Source organism: Piliocolobus tephrosceles, chromosome 3 (assembly GCF_002776525.5).
Source record: "Piliocolobus tephrosceles isolate RC106 chromosome 3, ASM277652v3, whole genome shotgun sequence".
NCBI lineage: Eukaryota > Metazoa > Chordata > Mammalia > Primates > Cercopithecidae > Piliocolobus > Piliocolobus tephrosceles.
Genome location: NC_045436.1, coordinates 39,544,939 through 39,564,572, shown reverse-complemented (window position 1 = coordinate 39,564,572; position 19,634 = coordinate 39,544,939). Strand labels below are relative to the sequence as shown.

Below are 19,634 nucleotides of genomic sequence, written 5' to 3'. Positions count from 1 at the left end.
GATTTCTGTTTGTATTTGGGGAAATGATAAATGAATTGGTTTAGAGCTTAAGGTTATTTTTATTCATCCTGATAGTCTATCTGCTAATGGTAGCCATTTAGCTCTCCATTGAAACAATGGCTTTTAAAGACAAAAATCGTAACTATATATAGGGAACACCTTGGATTTCAAAATAATAAACCTGCTCATTCATATGCTTTCTTTAAAAACATTAAAATTCTAACAGATTTATTTGTGCCTAGAAAATTTGACAAAATTACAAGCCAAATATCTATGCCGATAGCATTACCCCACAGGTAGGCAAGTAAGTTTTTATTCTAAAAGTTATTAAATAACATCTTCAAAATCGAGGCTTAACATTCTTAGTGATGCCACATTTGAAATCCCCACACGTAAGGATGAAAAATACTAAACTAGAGATTTCAACTAATCTACTCAAAAAGCATAATAGCAATTAAATATTCTAAGTCATCTGCTGCAGATGCTCATTTCATCCCAATGGCTCTTTCTGGTCACCTCCCTATTTTTTTCTCCCCTGAACAAATTTAACCTCCAATGGCAATTTATTGGGCTGTAGGACCCTAGGAAAATGAATACAAATATCTTAAAACTACCATTGGCTGGGCAATATATTTCCACTTTGAAACTGCTCTGCAATTGCACATTAATCCCCTCAGACTGAACAGAGGGTCTAGGAAGAAAGGATTGATCTCCTTTAATGATGAAACCCTGGCACTACAGTTTTATTTTTCATAACACAGTGCTGCTAAGAACCCCACTGTTATTATGAAAATTTTCCCAGCAAAGGAGCTCCATCACATTACCGGGGCACCAATTCATCATAACGTGCCTCGCTCCTGCTCATCAACAAGTCTGAGTGATGAAAAGATCCAATATTATCCTGACAGTACTTCATGCGCATTCTCAATCACACATTATTACAGCATCCATATTAATTTTCAGTGACACGCGTCCTAGGCCTGTTCAAATTAGGCAAACCAACGAGGGGGAGTTGATGAAATACCAGCATAGCCACAGCTCATTGCATTCCAATTTGCATGCAAATGGTTTATCAGGAAAATTCCATTCCCAGCAACCAGCAAGTGAAAAACAACTGTAATCTACACTTCAGGGCCACCATACAGAGCTTAATGAATCGCAAAGAGAGAAGGAAGTGACAGACCTATGAGAGGATCGATTTCCACTGGCAGCTGGTATGGCTGGTCTTGTACAGCACCTTGATGAGCTGGAATTCACAAAAGATAAAGAAAAAAGGCATTATTTTTTATATACTAAACTACATAAAAATGCATAAGTCAAACCTTATGTAGAATTGTTTCCAACCTCTAAATCTTTCATGCAGTTTTGTGAAATTTAAAGAACAAAAATCCAGGTGCTTTTGTGGCTAGCTTATTAAACATTTATTTCAGATTAGTGCCGCTCTGAACATGTGCCATCAGCAGTGGCTCCAGTCCTAGGCCATAAGCTATAGCAGATGCTTGACTGGCAACCTCTGATGCTGCAACAAAACAAAATTAAGTGGTAAAGCGCACTGAAAACAAAATGTGACAACCATCTGCTGACTGTAGCAAATACTATTTTTTTTTGTTATTTCTTAAAAAGGCAGTTTTGAATGCTGCAGCACAAAGGATCCACAAAAATGTCAATTTATGATGGAGAAAGGGAAAGCTCTAAGTCAGGGAACATTTAGTGTTTCATCCATCACTTAAAATCAATCAATTGAAAGTTTGAATAAAAATAAAGAAAGCTATCCGCAGATAAATGTTTTAGTTAAATGCATTTGGCTGAAATATTTTCTTAAAGATTGGATTGAGGGTTTAAAAAGAAGTTTTATTAATATTTAATATTTCCATGGTTTCAATTTAAAGATACTCTGAGAAGGAGATGAATAACAAAAATCAATCTATCCTAAGAATACTTTGTTCAATTCTCAAAATGGTTTTAGAGATTCAGCCGTATTTATTTTATAATTGAAGAGAGGTTTTGCAGGCTGTTTCCCTGTGAAAGGGAGAAGGACTTTCGGTAGAGAGGAAGTATATTAGGAATCAGGAACTACCTGATGCAACCTTGTGCAAATCACAAACCCTAAAACAGGGTTCAGAATAGATAATCTTTTCAGCTTCATAGTTCTGATAGTTAAATTCTGGGCCCTTTTCCAAACTATTTTCCCCAAACGACTCAGCCATTTGCCCTGCGCAGTATCTACTTTTTATAGACCCACAAGCATTCACATTATTGCTTGGTTGGTATTAGAGCTCTGCTTAATGCCATTGATACCAGTGGGTTATGGGAGGTCCCCAAACACCAGTGGGACCTCAACCCTGGCTGGTGACCAGGTTCTTAACACTGTGGTGAGAAGAAATTCAAGGACAAGTCAGAAAATAGTGAAAGTATGGAGATTTATTGCAAAGCAAAAAGTACACACTCAAAAGGGGAGTGTGGGTGTTCTCAAAAGAGAGCCGTGGACAAGGAGCGTTGGGGTTCCTGTCTTTATGGGTTTCTTTAACCAAGGGGTGGAATGTTCATGAAGATTCCCGGAAAAAGGTGGCGATTTCTCAGAACTGTGGTGCCATCCATTTTTACACCAAATATGAGTGCCCTGGAACTGTCATGGCACTGGTGCGTGTGTGATTTGTATGTTAATGAGCATATAATGAGGTCCTATGTGAAACCTAGATCAAATTCAGCACTATGTTGGGTCCAGACAGTCTCAGCCAGGTTGTCCTGCACCCTGGTTTTTCAGGGTCTTCTCACCTCCTAGCTTCTGCAGCTATTTCAACAGTTTCCTTTTGATAGTCAAGAAACTGCTGCCTGAAATTTTCTATTCTCCTGTGATTACCCTGTATTATTCCTGTCTTACCATCAGATTTTAGGAAATCTATCTGTCTTGGAGGGGCTGAAAATAAGCATGGGGTACATTTCAATAAGTTCATTAGATTATTTTAAACTTACTCTGTTATAGTTTCTCCAGTTAGTAAATACCAACTTTTTAAGAATGTTTGGAAGGTCATTAATACTGATAAAATATCTAAGTACAGTATTGGCACTAGAAATTACAGTATGTATAAGAAACTAAAGTAGCTGAAGAAAAGAAACCACAATGACTCTTTAAAAAAAAAAAAAACCCAAAAGGTATTTGTCTTTGCTATTACTGGCTATGCTGACAAAGAAATCACAGGATACTCACCAGGGAGGACCAGGAAAAATGCACCACAGCCTCTGGTCTACCCAATAGTGCCACTTACTTCCAGCAATACCAGTGTCTATCAAAAGTAATACCTTTAGAATTTTTCTCTACTTCTCTGATAATCTGAGATCTTAGAAACATTAAAACCAAACTGTCAGTGAAATGGGTTTAAGGCGGTTTGGTCATTCCTCAAATCCCACTTCTGCCACTGACTGGCTGTACGACTTTGGTCAAGTTATGTAATCTCTATGTTTCAATTTCCTGATCTATAAAATAGGTTAGATGGGTTAGATTGAACCATATGAAATTGCCAATACCTGACTGTTTTGACCTAATAAAAAATGCAATTCCATATGGTTTCAACCTAAGTACAGAACCTACATCCTCAGGTTGTTAAGGAGATTGAGTTAATATACATACAATGATTAAAACACTACTTGAAGAGGCATGAAAGTTAATCTACTTCAGCCATGTTCTGCCAGTGAGGACACTGAGCCCAGGGAGCTCACCTTATTCTGCATCAAATATGCCCAGTCAGTGGCAGAGTTTGAGCCCTGGTTTTCTCACTCAGATTTTATGACCACTCCTCTGTAATGTATTCTCTCTCATTAGAGCAGGAAAGTTGGGACCTGGATTCAGCACTGTTCTTTTTGGCCACCAGTTAGAATTTTTTTTTAAGAAGAAGGAAAATCTTAGAAACTAGAAAATGCTCTATAAACATTTGCTGGTGTTGTCCTCTTTTTTGGAGGTTTTTGAGGTCCTCTGAATGAGAAGGGAGGTTAAAAATTATTTTCTAAATCAGATACTACTCAAAGAACTGAGGGGAACCAGCTGTCTAATGAATGAGCTATGGAAATCACAGATCCTCAGAAAAGAAACAGAACCTAAAATTAAAAAAATATATATATATATAGTAATTCATAGTAATATGAATTTGATATTTACCAAAGAAAAACTGTCAGAGATTTTTGATGTTTGTTTTAAATCAAGGCATAGTGACAGGTAAAGGTAGCAAGAGATAGAATGAAAGGTTAGATTTATGTAAACATACCTAAAATGAAGCACAGACTTAATACAATAAATGCTTACTATTCTTAGTTGTAGATGCAGCTCAAATTGGAGATCACATTCTAGAAAGATAACTGCCTGTGGTGTATTCTCATATGTTCTCATTGTTTGTATTTTTCTGTTGAAGAGTTACTGTGTCATACCGTAAAGGCAGTATGTATGGAAAGAGCGAAGACAAACAGCTCCAACGACACAGTTACAGACACAATGAAAGCTCACTGAGCAGAAATATAGGCAAGATTCTGCAGAACGTTGCAATGCCCCTAGCTATCTTACAGAAAGGTGAGCTTCTGGGGGAACAGCTGGATGCATCCTAAGTGGTACTCCAGCAGTGGGATTCTACCCCTAAATCACTTTACATATTTATTTATAGAAAAATTGGAAGTGAGGAAGATAATACCTGACCACCAGGTATTAAGGGAAGCAAGCTTGTTAGTGAGGGACACCAGCTTGCTGGAAAGGCAGAAGCCAGAAGCTTAGTCATCAATGCTTAGGGTCTTAAATGCTTAGGGTTATCAGTGCTAAAACTTGAAATCAGCTGGAAACCAAGAAGCCCTGTGGTTGAGCCAGCTCAGTTCCCATTGAGCTAGCTCTTCCTAGGCTAACGTGAAGATGGGGGCAGAGTACAGTCAGGGCTTTCCAGCAGTTGAAAGGTTTGCCCCTCCTCACATGTGATGTCACTCTGTTTAAATTGAAGCAGCTCTCAGGGCTGCCACAAATAGCCACTCAGGATAAGCACCATCAGTGGTGGCCCTGAAGTCACACACGCTGGTGCAAACCTCTAAGGGTAACTGCACAGAGTAGGTAAATCCTCTAGTGTATTTGACAGAACATATCACCAGCACATTTTTCTTCTAAAAAGAGTGTTTAGAGAAACCAAAAAATCATGTTTCTTAAATAAATTGTAATATTTAGTCCCAAAGTATAAGTATGTTATTTTCATAAATATTTACTTCTGTAAGAGAAGTTCACTTAAAGAAAAAAGAATAAAAGGACATAATAATAGAGACATTCAATATCTGCCTCCATTTTTACTGTCTCTACCTTTTCTGAAATCTATTTTGTAGTCAAATAGTGGCATTTATTTTCATTGTTTCATTTTCAATATACCCAGGAAAATGGCTATATTTAATCAATTCTAATACCAACTACGGATTCTTTGTGGTAGGTATACCTTATTGAGCTTAGTCAATGTACCAAGTTTTTGTTTGAATGTCAATTCTGTTCCCTTGTGAAAGGTGCTGCATTTAATTTGGCACGAGGTCCTTGTTCAAGAACTTGTATTTTTGCAACCATTTCAGGTAGTCTAACGAGCAGTGCTTTATGCACACTTTAGAGATTTAATGACAATTTCATGAACTACTAAAATGTATCTTAAATTTGCCTACCTAAAACAACGGCTTGGGGAAAAAGTCTATAATCTCCAGAACTTTAAAAGATTTTCTTTATTCTTAAAAAAAAAAAATTCTAACTGGTGGCCGAAAAGAACAGTGCTAAATCCAGGTCCCAACTTTCGTGCTCTAATGAGAGAGAATACATTACAGAGGAGTGGTCATAAAATCTGAGTGAGAAAACCAGGGCTCAAACTCTGCCACTGACTGGGCATATTTGATGCAGAATAAGGCGAGCTCCCTGGGCTCAGTGTCCTCACTGGCAAAACATGGCTGGAGTAGATAAACTTTCATGCCTCTTTACATCTGCACTGTTTATGATTCTAATGGCTATTTCAGTTGAGCATGACTGTGTTGAGCATTTAATGGAAGAACAGAAGGTACTTACAGATATGCAGTATTTTGGCTATGTAATTTAAGTGTTCTTTGTTGTTGTTGTTGTTTTTTTTCTATTATCCTCAACAAATACTAGCAATACTACTATGCCAAGCACAAAAAGATACAGTTTCTGGCACATAATAGACAATCATAAGTGTTTACTGTGGCTGGACATAGTGGCTCATGCCTGTAACCCCAACACTTTAAGAGGCTGAGGCAGGAGGACTGCTTGAGGCCAGGAGTTCAAGACCAGCCTGAGCAACAGAGCGAGCCCATCTCTATCAAAAGTTAAAAAAAATTAGCCAGGCATGGTGCTACGTGCCTGTAGTCCTAGCTAATCAGGAGGCTGAGGCAGGAGGATCGCTTGTGCCCAGGAGTTCAAGGCTACAGTGAGCTATGATCACACCACTGCACTCCAGCCTGAGTGGCAGAGCATGGCCTTGTCTCTAAAAACAAACAACAATTTGTAAACACTCAAGTGTTTATTGAGTAAAATGAGTGAATAAAAAAGAGAAATATTTGATAAATGAATATATACTGTTTATGGACACAATATAGAATATCATTATATTAAAATATTATATTAGAAACAATATTTATCTCCAAGGATAAAGATAAAACCACCAGAAGCTAAAAAATAGTTTATGTTTTTAACATTTGTATTATATGCCTCACGTGGGCTTTTTTAAGCCTTTCAAACTATGAAACAATTTGATTCAGACTAATGCTTGAAAATTAAAAGCTTAAATGTTGAGATATGATATATTTAAGTGGGTATCATACAATCTTCAGCAGTTATCATGCCTTATAATGGTATTTCTTTACTTACCAGGAAGGTTGTGCCATTTGTTCACGGCAAATAACCTGTTAGCAGTAACTGTGATCACAGCAGGAGTTGCCAAACCGGGCTGGGTGTTGGCTGCCACGTGAGTAACAGGGGAGTTGGAGGGAAACTTGAGGACCATGATAACATCCTGCTGGGCTTTGTCTGTGAACATCAATGGACTCTGCAGGAGGAGATACTGTTGAGTGGGCATGACAAGACCCAAATATACAAGAAGGAAAAGACAAAGAAAGACAAGAAAGAGGGGGGGTGCAGGAAAGAAGAGGAAGACCACATTAACACAAGTTGTAAGTGGAAGCACAGTGAGCAGAAAGGCTTGTAGAAATAGCAGTCATGATCTGACTGTTATTCATGTATGTCATTAGTTGGAAGTTTGGGGGATTGAAGCAGAATACATTAACAGAAACACTTTAAAATTTATAAATTTTATGAGCTCCCTTTCCCTCCCCACTGCTATGAAAAACTAAAAGAATGATGTGATTTAGATTCTACATAGGCAAAGTGCTGGGGATTGCATTAAAGTATTCTGGTTGCTATCATGTGTCACATAATGATCTTTTAGCACTAAAAAAACAGTAAGAATGGACAATAGGCATAAAAGCAAGCCAAGGTAATTTCCAAAGATCATCAAAAGTTGTGTTGAGTTAGCAGGAAGATTTTGACAACTCTAAAGAGATAATGAAAACAAATACATTTATAAACAATAGTTAAGACTCCATGCATATATTATTACAGTAGAGAAATAACTTATGAACATAATATACAAACTTAATTATAAAGGTGTTTGAAAGCAATGCATAATTAAATGTACTTACAAAAACAATATATTTATATAGTGTACCAAATCACAAACACTGCCTATTGTAATGCAAATGCTACTGCTTTCTGCTGTAGCTAGGAATAAAGAGAAATACCCAGGTGTTCCTCTTCCCTGTTGGTTAAAAAACAAACAAAACTAAAGCTCAAGACTTTTTTGATTTCTCCTTTGAAAAACAGAGAGTAATTGAAAATGTTAAATGAAACACTGTCTGTTCTAATAACCAGCAACCAAATAAATCTTGAAGACTACTAAGGATTTGGAACATTCTTACAACCTGTATGTCATAATCCAAGACATATATAACACTGCTCTGATTTATTGGCTTTATTTACACTTTGTGGTGGTGTGCTATCATACAGTAATTGCACTGTACATTTTCAGCAAATCTCTCTTACCATGTCTGTTTTCTAATAGCTGATTAGTATCATTCAGAATTGAAACACTTTGATGAAATGCTTCTGGCTGCTTTCCTTCTGCCATATTTCAAAACACCAGGTATATGTAAATGTGGAGGCACATATATTTAACACATATTTATTCAGAACTGGTAATAAAAAATTAAATACATTTGCATTTTTATTATCAGTCCTTTTAAAAAAGTTATTAAGAGTACTTAGAAAAACATACTGCACTAAGAATTCCTATTTGCACTCTTTGCATAAAGGTGTAAATAAAGGCAACTAATAAGCTACCCGGACACCCTTCTGAGCAAGTGGCTAAAAGCCAATCAATATTATGAGTTAATCCTCCCTGGATGCTCATTCAATTAAAGGTGTCAGTAATGCCTCATCTGATGTGGCCTCAATTAAATCCAACTATCTGATGGTGTGAAAACACAAGGGGATACAGCAACAGCAGCAAAACCAGACAAATAGGCAGCCTTCGTGTGCCTGCTAATTACTACACCTGGTGTATATTATGGCTCATGCACTTAACGCAGCACGAGATGGCTTTAATTTCTGCTCTATTCGTGTGTGTGTGTGTGTGTGTGTGTGTGTGTGTGTGTGTGTGTGGTGGGGTGCATTGATGGTTGACGGGGGAGCCCATCTGAATGTTACTAAAAACAATTAATAAACATGTGGCCTTTGATTTTTAAAACCGTAGTATCACTAGTTTCTGTCACACAAAGAACCTTTTATATGGTTTTTAAGGAATTCTGTAAAATTAGGTAAAAATGTGAAACAAGGAGCAACGTGAAGGAAAATATCCCATAAGCTAATTTTAAAGAAGTCCTGGGAAAAGAAAATGAACATCATTTCTAAGTACCAAGTCTTATTTTTCAATTATGTAGTTTTTAAATAATTTATAAACTCAGAGAAAATCAGAGTACAACATAATCATAAAGGCTCACTGAAAGGAAGTACATACATATTTCTGAGCTTAACAGCTCATACTGTAAATATTATTAGGCTGAAATTGAATAATTCCAATGTTTATGCCCTTAAAAAACACGAAAAAAACCTCATGTGGAGGAAGAATGTCTTGTTTACATAGTGACTCTGGTGGGCCAACTCTAAGCTGCACGGCAAGGACAAGCCACTTTCCACAGCAAGCTGCAGACACCATGTCCAAAACTGTCCACTGCCTTCACACAACTATCTGTCCCTCTAGTCTGCTCCTGCACACCCCATCCTGACTACAGCTCCTGATGCAGGCAAGTAGCAGGAAACTCTCTTGGGCGTTTCATCATATCCTTGGCTAAAAAGTATGAATGAGAAGCACCAGAAATAAGAAAAGCACACCCCACCCTACTGGGCTACTCTGCAGTGATGGCAGCAGCTGCAGATGAGCAGAGTAACTGGTAAAATAGGGATAAGAGAAACAAAACTTCTTTTAACACTGGGTACCTCTGTGAGCCAAGGCTGGGGTACAAGTAGGAAATTGCTAGCCAGATTTCATCAGTTTTTCCAGATTAAGTATATGTTTATCGACAACTCTGTTTTCTTTTTAAAATGCCTTTTTTCCCCATGCACAATATGCACCAAGCAAAAAACACAATTTGTGCAAGTCTGAAGAGGAGTTTGGGTATTCAGTTCAGAGGATAAAGGTAATAGAAAAGACGGCTTCCCATCCTTACATAAGCATGAGCCTTCCCAGACTTCTCACCCTCGGGAGAGCAAAGCTGCTCTGCCTGTATGAGCCAATCAGCCTCTGCATGGAGGATGGCTGGGCAGTGACCCCAGTAGAAAGTCAATGGAGCAGGGGAGGTGCTTCCATTTGCCAGCACCAACGCAGCCTCAGTCTCAATGGCAAGCTATTACTAAAGCTAATTCCAAACACAAACATAAATCATTCTTACTATTTTTATGGCACTATCTTCCATTGTTCTTGCTAAATGTTCACTCTCTGTGTAGTCTTCTGCCCACTAAAATCACTTTTTATGTTCATCTAAATCTGATTTTACTGATTTAAAAACATGTAGGGGAAAAAGTGATGCAAACAATTTTTAAAATGTGTATAGCTTATGATGGCCAATTCATATTGCTAGATAAAGAAGGACAAAAAGTCTTGGAAGAAGAAGGAAAATGACAAAGAGCACTGAGGGAAAAAAGACACAGAAGAAGGTGATGTGGAAAGAGAAAGGAAAAAAACAAGAAAAAAGAGCCAGAGGTAGCAGGGCCTCCTCTCTATTTCTTACTTTCTTCACTGCTACTCTTTCCTTCCCAGTATTTATCAAAATTCTGCTATCTCTATGCCACAACATGGAATTTGACTTTATAAAATTGTTCATTATATTTACAGGAACAGACTTTGTAGTCTCTATTCTTAATTCAAAACAGCAAAGAGCAACTTCTTTTTATGACGGACAATTGAAAAATAGTATCAGTAGTCTATTTCTTAAAAATTATGTTAATCATGCACTTCAATTTGTTACTGTGCCTTTTTTTTTTTTTTTTTTTTTTCTCATTGAAGAATTTTCCCCCTAAAATTTTGGGAACTATAAAGGTAAAATGGCCGCATTATTTTGTAGCTCAAGTCTATTTCCCTACCCATGATTCTGGGCTGACTTTTGACTTGCTTTGACCAATAAAATGTGGCATAAATGATGTGTAAGTTCAAAAGCAAGCCTCAAGAAGTCTGGCCGCTTCTGTCTCCATTCTCGTGGGACTGCTCCTACCATGGGAGTGGCCTGGTCTAGCTTCCTTAAGGATGAAAGGCCACATGGAAAGAGAAGCTGGCTACTTCAGCCCACCCCCCAGAAGTGTGTGAGTGAGCTGAGGTGAAAAGAGCGGAAACGATTTTCATCTAACCCTCAGAATCATGAGAAATAAAATACATTATTGTTCTAAGCCACTAAGTTTTTGGTGGTTTGTTATACCAAACTATCATTTTTCCCCCCAATGTGGTCCCTGACCTTCAGTAACAGTATCTTATGTATTAGAATTTGTTTTAAAATTCCCAAACTGAAAAATATATTGGAATGTAAAGAATAAACACAACAGCAAAACTAATCTAGAAACTCAGAGGATCAAACCAGAAAAGTCACCAACCCTATGTCTGGAGTCCTTTATCCTACAGGGAGGATTCATGACAATTATGGACCTTTCAATTTTATAACACAAGACACCAACTGATGAAATACACTGGAGCAACATTTACCTTCTCAAAGACTCCAGGAGACAATGCAATAACATCTGCTGCTTGTTAGCAGGTTAACAAACATTGTATAAAAAAACAAACCCACATGTGGTGGAGAAACTCAAGCACCATGAAAGACTGTTATGAATATCAAGCATGATCTGAAGGAGAGGCAAGAAATGAGGAGAGTAAAAATAGCACTTACCACTTGCATGGCAGACCCTCTGGGAGGATGGGGCTCTATGAGTAGTTGAGAAGGAGTCTGTCCAAAACTTCGGATTTGAGCTTCAATAGCCTGAAAAGGGCAGGGGCAAGTCTGAGGGTTAAGAGGTGCTAATTACAGGCAATAGAACCCCAACTGTCACCTGAAAATATCATTCCATACTCTGGCTTGTTTCATGTTGAAAATCAACCTGTGTTTTCACAGTGGGGCTAACCACCTGGCAGGGGCATTGAGGGTGAGGTCATCGTTTAGAACCGTGGAAGCTGTTCCTATAAAACTCTGCAAAACTTTCTCATCTTGTTCAGTAATATGAAACAGAAACCAGCTATTACAATCAGAAATTGTCCTTTTTGGCTTCATCTCTGTTTTCTTGCATTTGGTTTTCCTGCTTGCATCATCCCCAATGATGAAAAGCTAATCTTTTACAGGTATAGAGAAAAACGATTGCTTCTTTGATTCTAGGTCCCATTTCATCCTGGGGAGTAAAAAGGAGGAAAAAAGAAACATAGCACCTGTGAAACTGGCTTGATGCTATATTAATTTTGCCATAGGAAGAGCATTATTGTTGACAGTCTCTTTGAAGTTAGATAACTAAATAACAAAGTAAAAGCCATATGTTGCATCTAAGCATGAGACGGTTAACCCAGGGAGTGACTAAACATGAGGAACATGTGTATGTGTGCTCTTTTGGAAAGATGTGTGCTTTTGCAAGGCACTCTCCTGCTATGGCTCTTGGTGCACATATAGCACACAGATGCCCATTTCCATCACCAACCACCCATCATGGGAAACTGCTAAATGCCAGGTGCTATCACATCTGTAAGCATTTTGTTTACTTGTTTATATCTGTTTCTTCCCAGTAAAATACAAAAGCCATGAAAGCAGGAGTTTATGTATCTTCTTCACTGTTAGATCCCTAAATTGGCTGAATGAATAAATGCTACATGATGGGTGAGGGGAGAGAAGGAAGTAAGGATAGATAAAGGCTACTTCGACACTCCCACAGCAGTCAGTATTCTTAACTCCCAGGCTAAAAGGATGAAGAAAACCCTCAAATTAATAAGAATAAGAACTGGAGCCAAAAGGAAGTGAGGTAGGGACTAGGATCATTTTCAGAACATCATCTCAAATTTTTTTGATAGAGTGAAATTAATTTATGATTAAACATCAAGAATAAGCTTGAGAAAAAGATCATAAAATGGCAACCTGAAGGCTAAAGGTAGTCATAAAGAAGGAGGTAGCAACACTGCTATTTAATGATATATGAACTTATGGACTGAGTTTATGCATGACAACTTTAAGTCTTTTTGAAGAACAGCTGGTAAGGATGGGCATGGTGGCTCACATTTGTAATCCCAAACCAAGACAGGAGGATCGCTGGAGGCCAGGAGTTCAAGAACAGCCTACACAGTAAGACCCTGTCTCTACAAAAAGTAAATTGGCTGGGTGTGCTGGTGTGTGCCTCAAGTCCCAGATACTTAGGAGGCTGAAGTAGGAGAATAGCTTGAAGCCAGGAGTTCGAGGCTGCAGTGAGCTATCATTGCACCACTGCACTCCAGCCTGGGCAAGAGTGCAGCCTGAACAAGAATGCACTGTACAAGAAAGACTGGCCTCCTTAACAGTTGCCTTCTGTGGTTCCTGCCCAGCAGCCCACATGCCTCCCTGATTAAAAGGGGAGGGGAGATGAGTAGATTGCAAAAATTTTCTCCCATTCTGTAGGTTGCCTGTTCACTCTGATGGTAGTTTCTTTTGCTGTGCAGAAGCTCTTTAGTTTAATCATATCCCATTTGTCAATTTTGGCTTTTGCTGCCGTTGCTTTTGGTGTTTTAGACATGAAGTCCTTGCCCATGCCTATGTCCTGAATGGTACCACCTAGGTTTTCTTCTAGGGTTTTTATGGTATTAGGTCTAACATTTAAGTCTCTAATCCATCTTGAATTAATCTTCGTATAAGGAGTAAGGAAAGGATCCAGTTTCAGCTTTCTACTTATGGCCAGCCAATTTTCCCAGCACCATTTATTAAATAGGGAGTCCTTTCCCCATTTCTTGTTTCTCTCAGGTTTGTCAAAGATCAGATGGCTGTAGATGTGTGGTATTATTTCTGAGGAGTCTGTTCTGTTCCATTGGTCTATATCTCTGTTTTGGTACCAGTACCATGCTGTTTTGGTTACTGTAGCCTTGTAGTATAGTTTGAAGTCAGGTAGCGTGATGCCTCCAGCTTTCTTCTTTTGACATAGGATTGTCTTGGCAATGCGGGCTCTTTTTTGGTTCCATAGGTGGGAACTGAACAATGTCATCACTTGTACTCGGGAAGGGGAACATCACACATCGGGGCCTATCATGGGGGGGGAGGGGGGAGGGATTGCATTGGGAGTTATACCTGATATAAATGACGAATTGATGGGTGCTGACGAGTTGATGGGTGCAGCACACCAACATGGCACAGGTGTACATATGTAACAAACCTGCACGTTATGCACATGTACCCTAGAACTTAAAGTATAATAATAAAATAATAAAAAAAACCATACTGAATATATGTAATTGAATATTAGCCAAGAAAAATAAAGAGAAGCCATTTAAAAAAAAAAAAAAGGGGGGGGGGAGGGGAGGTGGCAAAGAACTTACTGCTTCAGTACTTAGCCTATCATGTCAGATGGATCAGAGTGCTAATCCTGACTCTGACACTTATCTGCTGTTTGACTTTGGGCAATTAGCTTATCTCCATTTCCCATCTATAAAGAAATAGTAACAATAGCTAGTTCATATAACTGTTTGAAAAATGAAATAAGATAATGCATATAAAGTGCTTAGCACAGTACCCAGCACATACAAAGCACTAAATAAAATGCTGTACTGTATTATTATTTCATGTGGGAGTTGGTGTGTTCCCTACTTAACATAGCTAAAATAAAGAAGAAAGAAATGCTTCCGGAGTTGATGTAGGAAGAGAATGAGAAATACATTATTTAAGAAAACTGAAGTCTGGCTCTGGATTTCAAAATATAACACAGGGCTAAGAGCCTAGAGACAGAGAGATTTCTTTGAAGGTTCTAAGAGCAGTCCAAAACATGAGAAATTATACACCTGGATCCTTATGGAAGCTATGATAATAGTAAGAAAGAGATGAATATGTGAACCAGCTAAGGAAAAATCAATAGGTCTTAGGGACTGATGACTTTGAGCCATGAAGAAAATACAAAGCTAATTCCTTTTCTTAAAAAAAAAAACAAAAACAAAACAAAAAAACAAAAAACCACTTGCACATTTCAGAGAATACTAAAGCAATGAGCAGAAATAGGAGTGCAGGAGTTTCTGCTAGGGAAAACAAGTTTGGCAGGAGAAAGACAGTAGATTTTATGTCAGACACATGGAATCCAAAGTGATAGTGATAACCATTTATCTAGGTCAATATGTCCAATGTGTAAAAGAAAGCCTAAGAATGGCTTTGAGGTGAGAGAAGAGAGGTATTGATTTTGGTGTCATTCATACAAAAGAGAAATTTAAGTTAATGTTTATCTTTCTCTCTTGTTGTATATGTATGTATGTTTTTAAGCAGCAGAAATGACCTCCTTTTTGAAATGAAATATTACATGAAACCTCAATACATGGAGATAGGGTTATTCAACTTTACAGGGGTGAAACCATCCCTAACAAGCCTCTTCAGCAGCCTCTGAGATAACTCTGAGAATTCCTTAGGGCCCCGGAGCACAGTCTGAAACTATACTCATTAAGCCCTAGGAGGAAAATACATGAGACCCAGACACAAAAGCACCTAGAGCTGAACCTCAAGAAGTATTTATATTTAGGGTATAAATGAGGAAGTAATGAAGAAGACAGAGAGAGGGCGGTCAGAGGGTGGGTGGGAGGAAAAGCAGCACAGAGTGACATGGAAGCCATAGGATGAGGGTTGTGAAGAGAGAATGGGCAGTAATGCCAACTACAATAGAGAAGCTATGAATGACATTATAGCATATACATCTTTATTATAGATACAAATTTTATATAACTGACCTTAATATTACATACAGTGTTTTCCACTTAACAATGTTTTGAGATGAAAGGTTACAGATGATGAGACAACTTTCAAAAATATCAATCTCCTCTTTTTAACTAACACTTTGGTCTTAAAATTTTTATACAACTGGCACATTACCGAAAACTCTGAGGAAAAGGCTTTTTCAAGTCACATAATATAGTGGTCTGATTATTCTATCTCAATGACAGAATAAAAGCTATATTCTCTCACACAGGTTAAATAATAATAAAGTTTCTTTCCAAGTCTTGAAGGCATCTGAAAAGGCTATGGAATTCTCAGACACAAATGCTTTACTTCTTGACTAACCTTTGAGTTCTCGATATTAAAAATGCAACAGAAAGGACTTTTTCAAGTGTGAAAATTATAGAATAAGGTTGTAAGGTAATGACTATGATCTCAAAACTTTATAGTCACACTTTATATCATCAACTGACAATTCCAGATTCTCCTCCATGTTTTTAAAATTCATTTGCCACTTTTCATTCATCTTAATCTCTGAAGCAATTTACAGAGACTCACCCTTCTGTGGCTTCAATGGCTTAATGCTTAGACTGGCTCTGTAGTCTACTCCTTTAATCTCTTCTTTTGCTGACTTCTTTGTCATCCATAAATGAATTTATTACTGTAAATTCTCTTTTAGCACTATGATTCACTCAACTTAAGCTTGCTTTCTTGGAATTTTTTTTCTACTGGGCTTCAATCTCTACCTCTATCTGAAAGGTTTCCAATCCTATGCCCAGAGGATTGCCCACTCCCATGAAGTTTGCCCTGGCCATCTTGTGTGTAAGCACGTGTACGTCTTAGCACATCTAAAATCTTAAAATACCATTTTTTATTTTAGCATTCCTCAGTCAAGAATTAGATTCTTCTGATTTTTTTAAGCTCAGAATCTTGTCAATATTTTAAAAATTTTACCTGTTTCACATATAAGTCACTAAGCCCAATCACTTCAAAGTTTATCACATTCATCACTCCTTTCTGAATCCAGGCCCCTTATAATTTCAAGTATCAATTATTACAATAGTCTCTTTGCTGGTTTCCCCCCTCTATTCAGTTTCTGCCTTCAGCATATCCTGCAGAACTGAGTTTTCCTAAATTTGCCTTTATGCAATATTTCTCTGATCAAATGTCTTCAAGTGATTCCAAGTACTTAAAAGATAACGCCAGGCATTGCAGGTTTTCCTACCTCTCTAACTTTTATTCTCTCATCCTATCTATTACCTTATACCAGTGTTCCTTTTCAGTGAAGCTGGCTTTCTTCTACAAATATAAGCCATCTCTGCCTTACAATTTCTACCATGCCACTGCCCGTCGTAGAATGGTCACCGTTATCTTCAGTTTTCTAAGTTCTACCCCTCTCTAGAAAACCCTGCTTGAGTTCTACCAAGTTTCCCTAATCTTATTAAATAATATTACACCTGTTCATACTGCTCATTACAGTATATACTTGATTCAGAATTCCCTGTAATGTTATTTATGTCTGTCATTACAACTATACTGTAAGGCAGGGGTCCCCAAACTTTTTGGCACCAGGGACTGGTTTCATGGAAGACAATTTTTTTCAAGGACCTGGTTGGGGATGGGGGTGGATACGGTTTGGGGATGAAATTGTTTTATCTGAGATGACCAGGCATTCGATTCTCAGGGAGCATGCAACCCAGATCCCTCACATGTGCAGTTCACAATAGGGTTTGCGTTCCTGTGACAATCTAATGCTGTGGCTGATGTGACAGGAGGCAGACCTCAGGCAGTAATGCTTGCCCACCACTCACCTCCTGCTATGCAGCCTGGTTCCTAACAGGCTGTGGCTCAGCGGTCGGGGACCCCCTGCTATAAGGGTCTGAATACCATATATGTGCAACAGGTAGAACAGTACCTTGCCCACAGTATTTACACACACAAAAATTTACTGAGTGCCTGTTATACAGCAAGCCAGCCAGGAACCATTACGACTCATCTGTGGTTGGACTGGGGACAAAACCAAGCTTGAGTGATGAGCACACTTCTTGATGAGGGCTGACTGAGGTTGAAGGGGAGGATAAGGAGTGTTAAGTAAAGGCTGGTATTTGCTATTATAAAGAAACCAAATGAGTCTCTCAGGGAAGCTCTGAAAGATGTCACTAAAGGCAGTAATTCTCACTTCTTCAGCTCCAGCATACGGAAGGATATAACAACACTCCATTGTCTCACTATAGTAGTAATTCTTAAGGTCAAGTGAGAAATCCTGGGGTAATATGTATGATTTGAAAAAGTCCCTCAAGTGATTATGTTTATTGCCTTATCTTCACTTGTCTATTCAGTCCTCTGTATAGAGCAATAAAAAATGTAAAGGTATAAATGAGGTGTGAAATAACAGGAAACGTACAAGCACCCTTAAACCCTGTAAGGTCCAGGAAGGTGGGTTGGTAATAGGGTAGCTTAACAAACGTTACCAAATGCCTCAACTGTTTTTAATGAACTCTCCTTCACCTAGAGAGTTTTGGTCCCAGGTGATCACTTTTTAGACATTCAGTTATGTAAAATTTTTCATTATGGAATAGGATAATGAATCCCTACATATCCATCAGCCACCTTCAATAATTATGAAGACATTTGGCTTTAGGTTATCTTAAAGTGAGGTCAATCTAGACAATGTCCTAGATAGATTCATTGAAAAATAAGAGAATGTTTCTGCCTTTAAGCAATTTATTTTTTTTTAACCTCTAATGCAAGACTATACAGAGAATAAAAATATCTTACATTGACCCAAAATATAAGCATTATCTGGCAGCCTTCATATTTCTTCAAAGGTGCTGAATATACTCAGACTTGTAAGGAGATGCTCAATCCTTAAGTTGCCAATTTGATTACATGACTCAAAGCCTTCCATTACAAATCCTTATCCTGGGTAGCACCACGCATAGGATTAAGTATGCAGACACTGGAATCAGACAGCCTCAGTTCAAATCTTACCACTATCACATATTAGAACAGTGATTTTGGGCAAGGTACTTAACCTTCTGTGCCTTAATTTCCTCTTCGAAAAATTGTTATAATAACTGTCAGTATTTTATTGGGTTGTGAGGATTAAATGAGATAATATACAGCACTTAGAGTAGTTCATGGCACATACTAAGCTATCAGTAAGTGTGTGATATTATTACAGCATATATATTAAAGACTTAACACAGTGCTTGGCTAGGGTTAAGTAAGCACTCAGCAAATGTTATCAACTACTCATCATTAAGATTAATAGTAATCTAGCCCCAACCACTGTCCATTTCACAACTCTATAATATGACACGTAATCAGCATCATATTGCCTTTAAGCTCTTGTTTATATTTTCTATTCCTTTTCTCTGTGTGGTTTTTTCCTCTTCATCCTTGAAGACTTAACTCAGGCATCTCTGGCCTCTGGGAGATCTTTCTTGACCTCACCCAGACTGTTGCTGTCCCTTTCTTTTTGCTCTTATAGCAACATGCATAAACTTTTACTGACTATTTATCTAATACTAATTACTGGTTTAATTTTCCAACTTATTGATCAGATTATAAGGCTCCTTAGGATCAGAGACTGCCTAATATTTCTGTGCTTATACAGCTTGGCACATAGTAGGTGCTCAGTAAATATCTACTGAGTGTATGTCCATGCAAATCAACTTAATTTATGAGGGATGCAGCTAAGAAACATACTACTACCATAATCACAGAGCAGTCTAGTATTGAATAAAATATTATATTAAAACATTTCTACAAAAAGCTTGCTTTATTATTTAATATTCTTATTCATCAATTCCCAATTATTTCTGTAAATAGCCTGTTACTACTTTCTATAATAAAACCTGAAGTCAGCAGGCAGCATTCCAGATGTTGAGATATATAGCAATAAAAAAGACTATGCAAATACTTCAAGACATTCCAGTAAAACCACATATTTATATTTTATAAACAGCATCTCAAATATTACCTAGAGAATTTATTAATGGATTTTTAAATGGAAATATTATGAAGAGATTTTCAACAAGCTGTGTATTCTATTGTTTTTGTGTGTGCCAAGTACTGCATACGTGCATGATTTTATAGCTATATATAGAAAGAGAGACAGT

General features: G+C 37.8%; 1 protein-coding gene across 3 annotated transcripts in view; it reads right to left on the bottom strand.

Annotated features, from left to right (window-relative positions):
• The window catches only part of LRBA (LPS responsive beige-like anchor protein), a 767,265-nt gene that overhangs the window by 49,437 nt on the left and 698,194 nt on the right, over positions 1–19,634 (bottom strand). For all 3 annotated transcript variants that reach the window (XM_023227472.2, XM_023227477.2, XM_023227478.2), the window contains 3 exons: positions 11,494–11,583; positions 6,875–7,052; positions 1,184–1,246 (listed from right to left, as the gene is read on the bottom strand). In XM_023227472.2, coding sequence (XP_023083240.1) covers positions 1,184–1,246; positions 6,875–7,052; positions 11,494–11,583 — 331 coding nt within the window. The remainder of the gene's footprint in view (positions 1–1,183; positions 1,247–6,874; positions 7,053–11,493; positions 11,584–19,634) is intronic.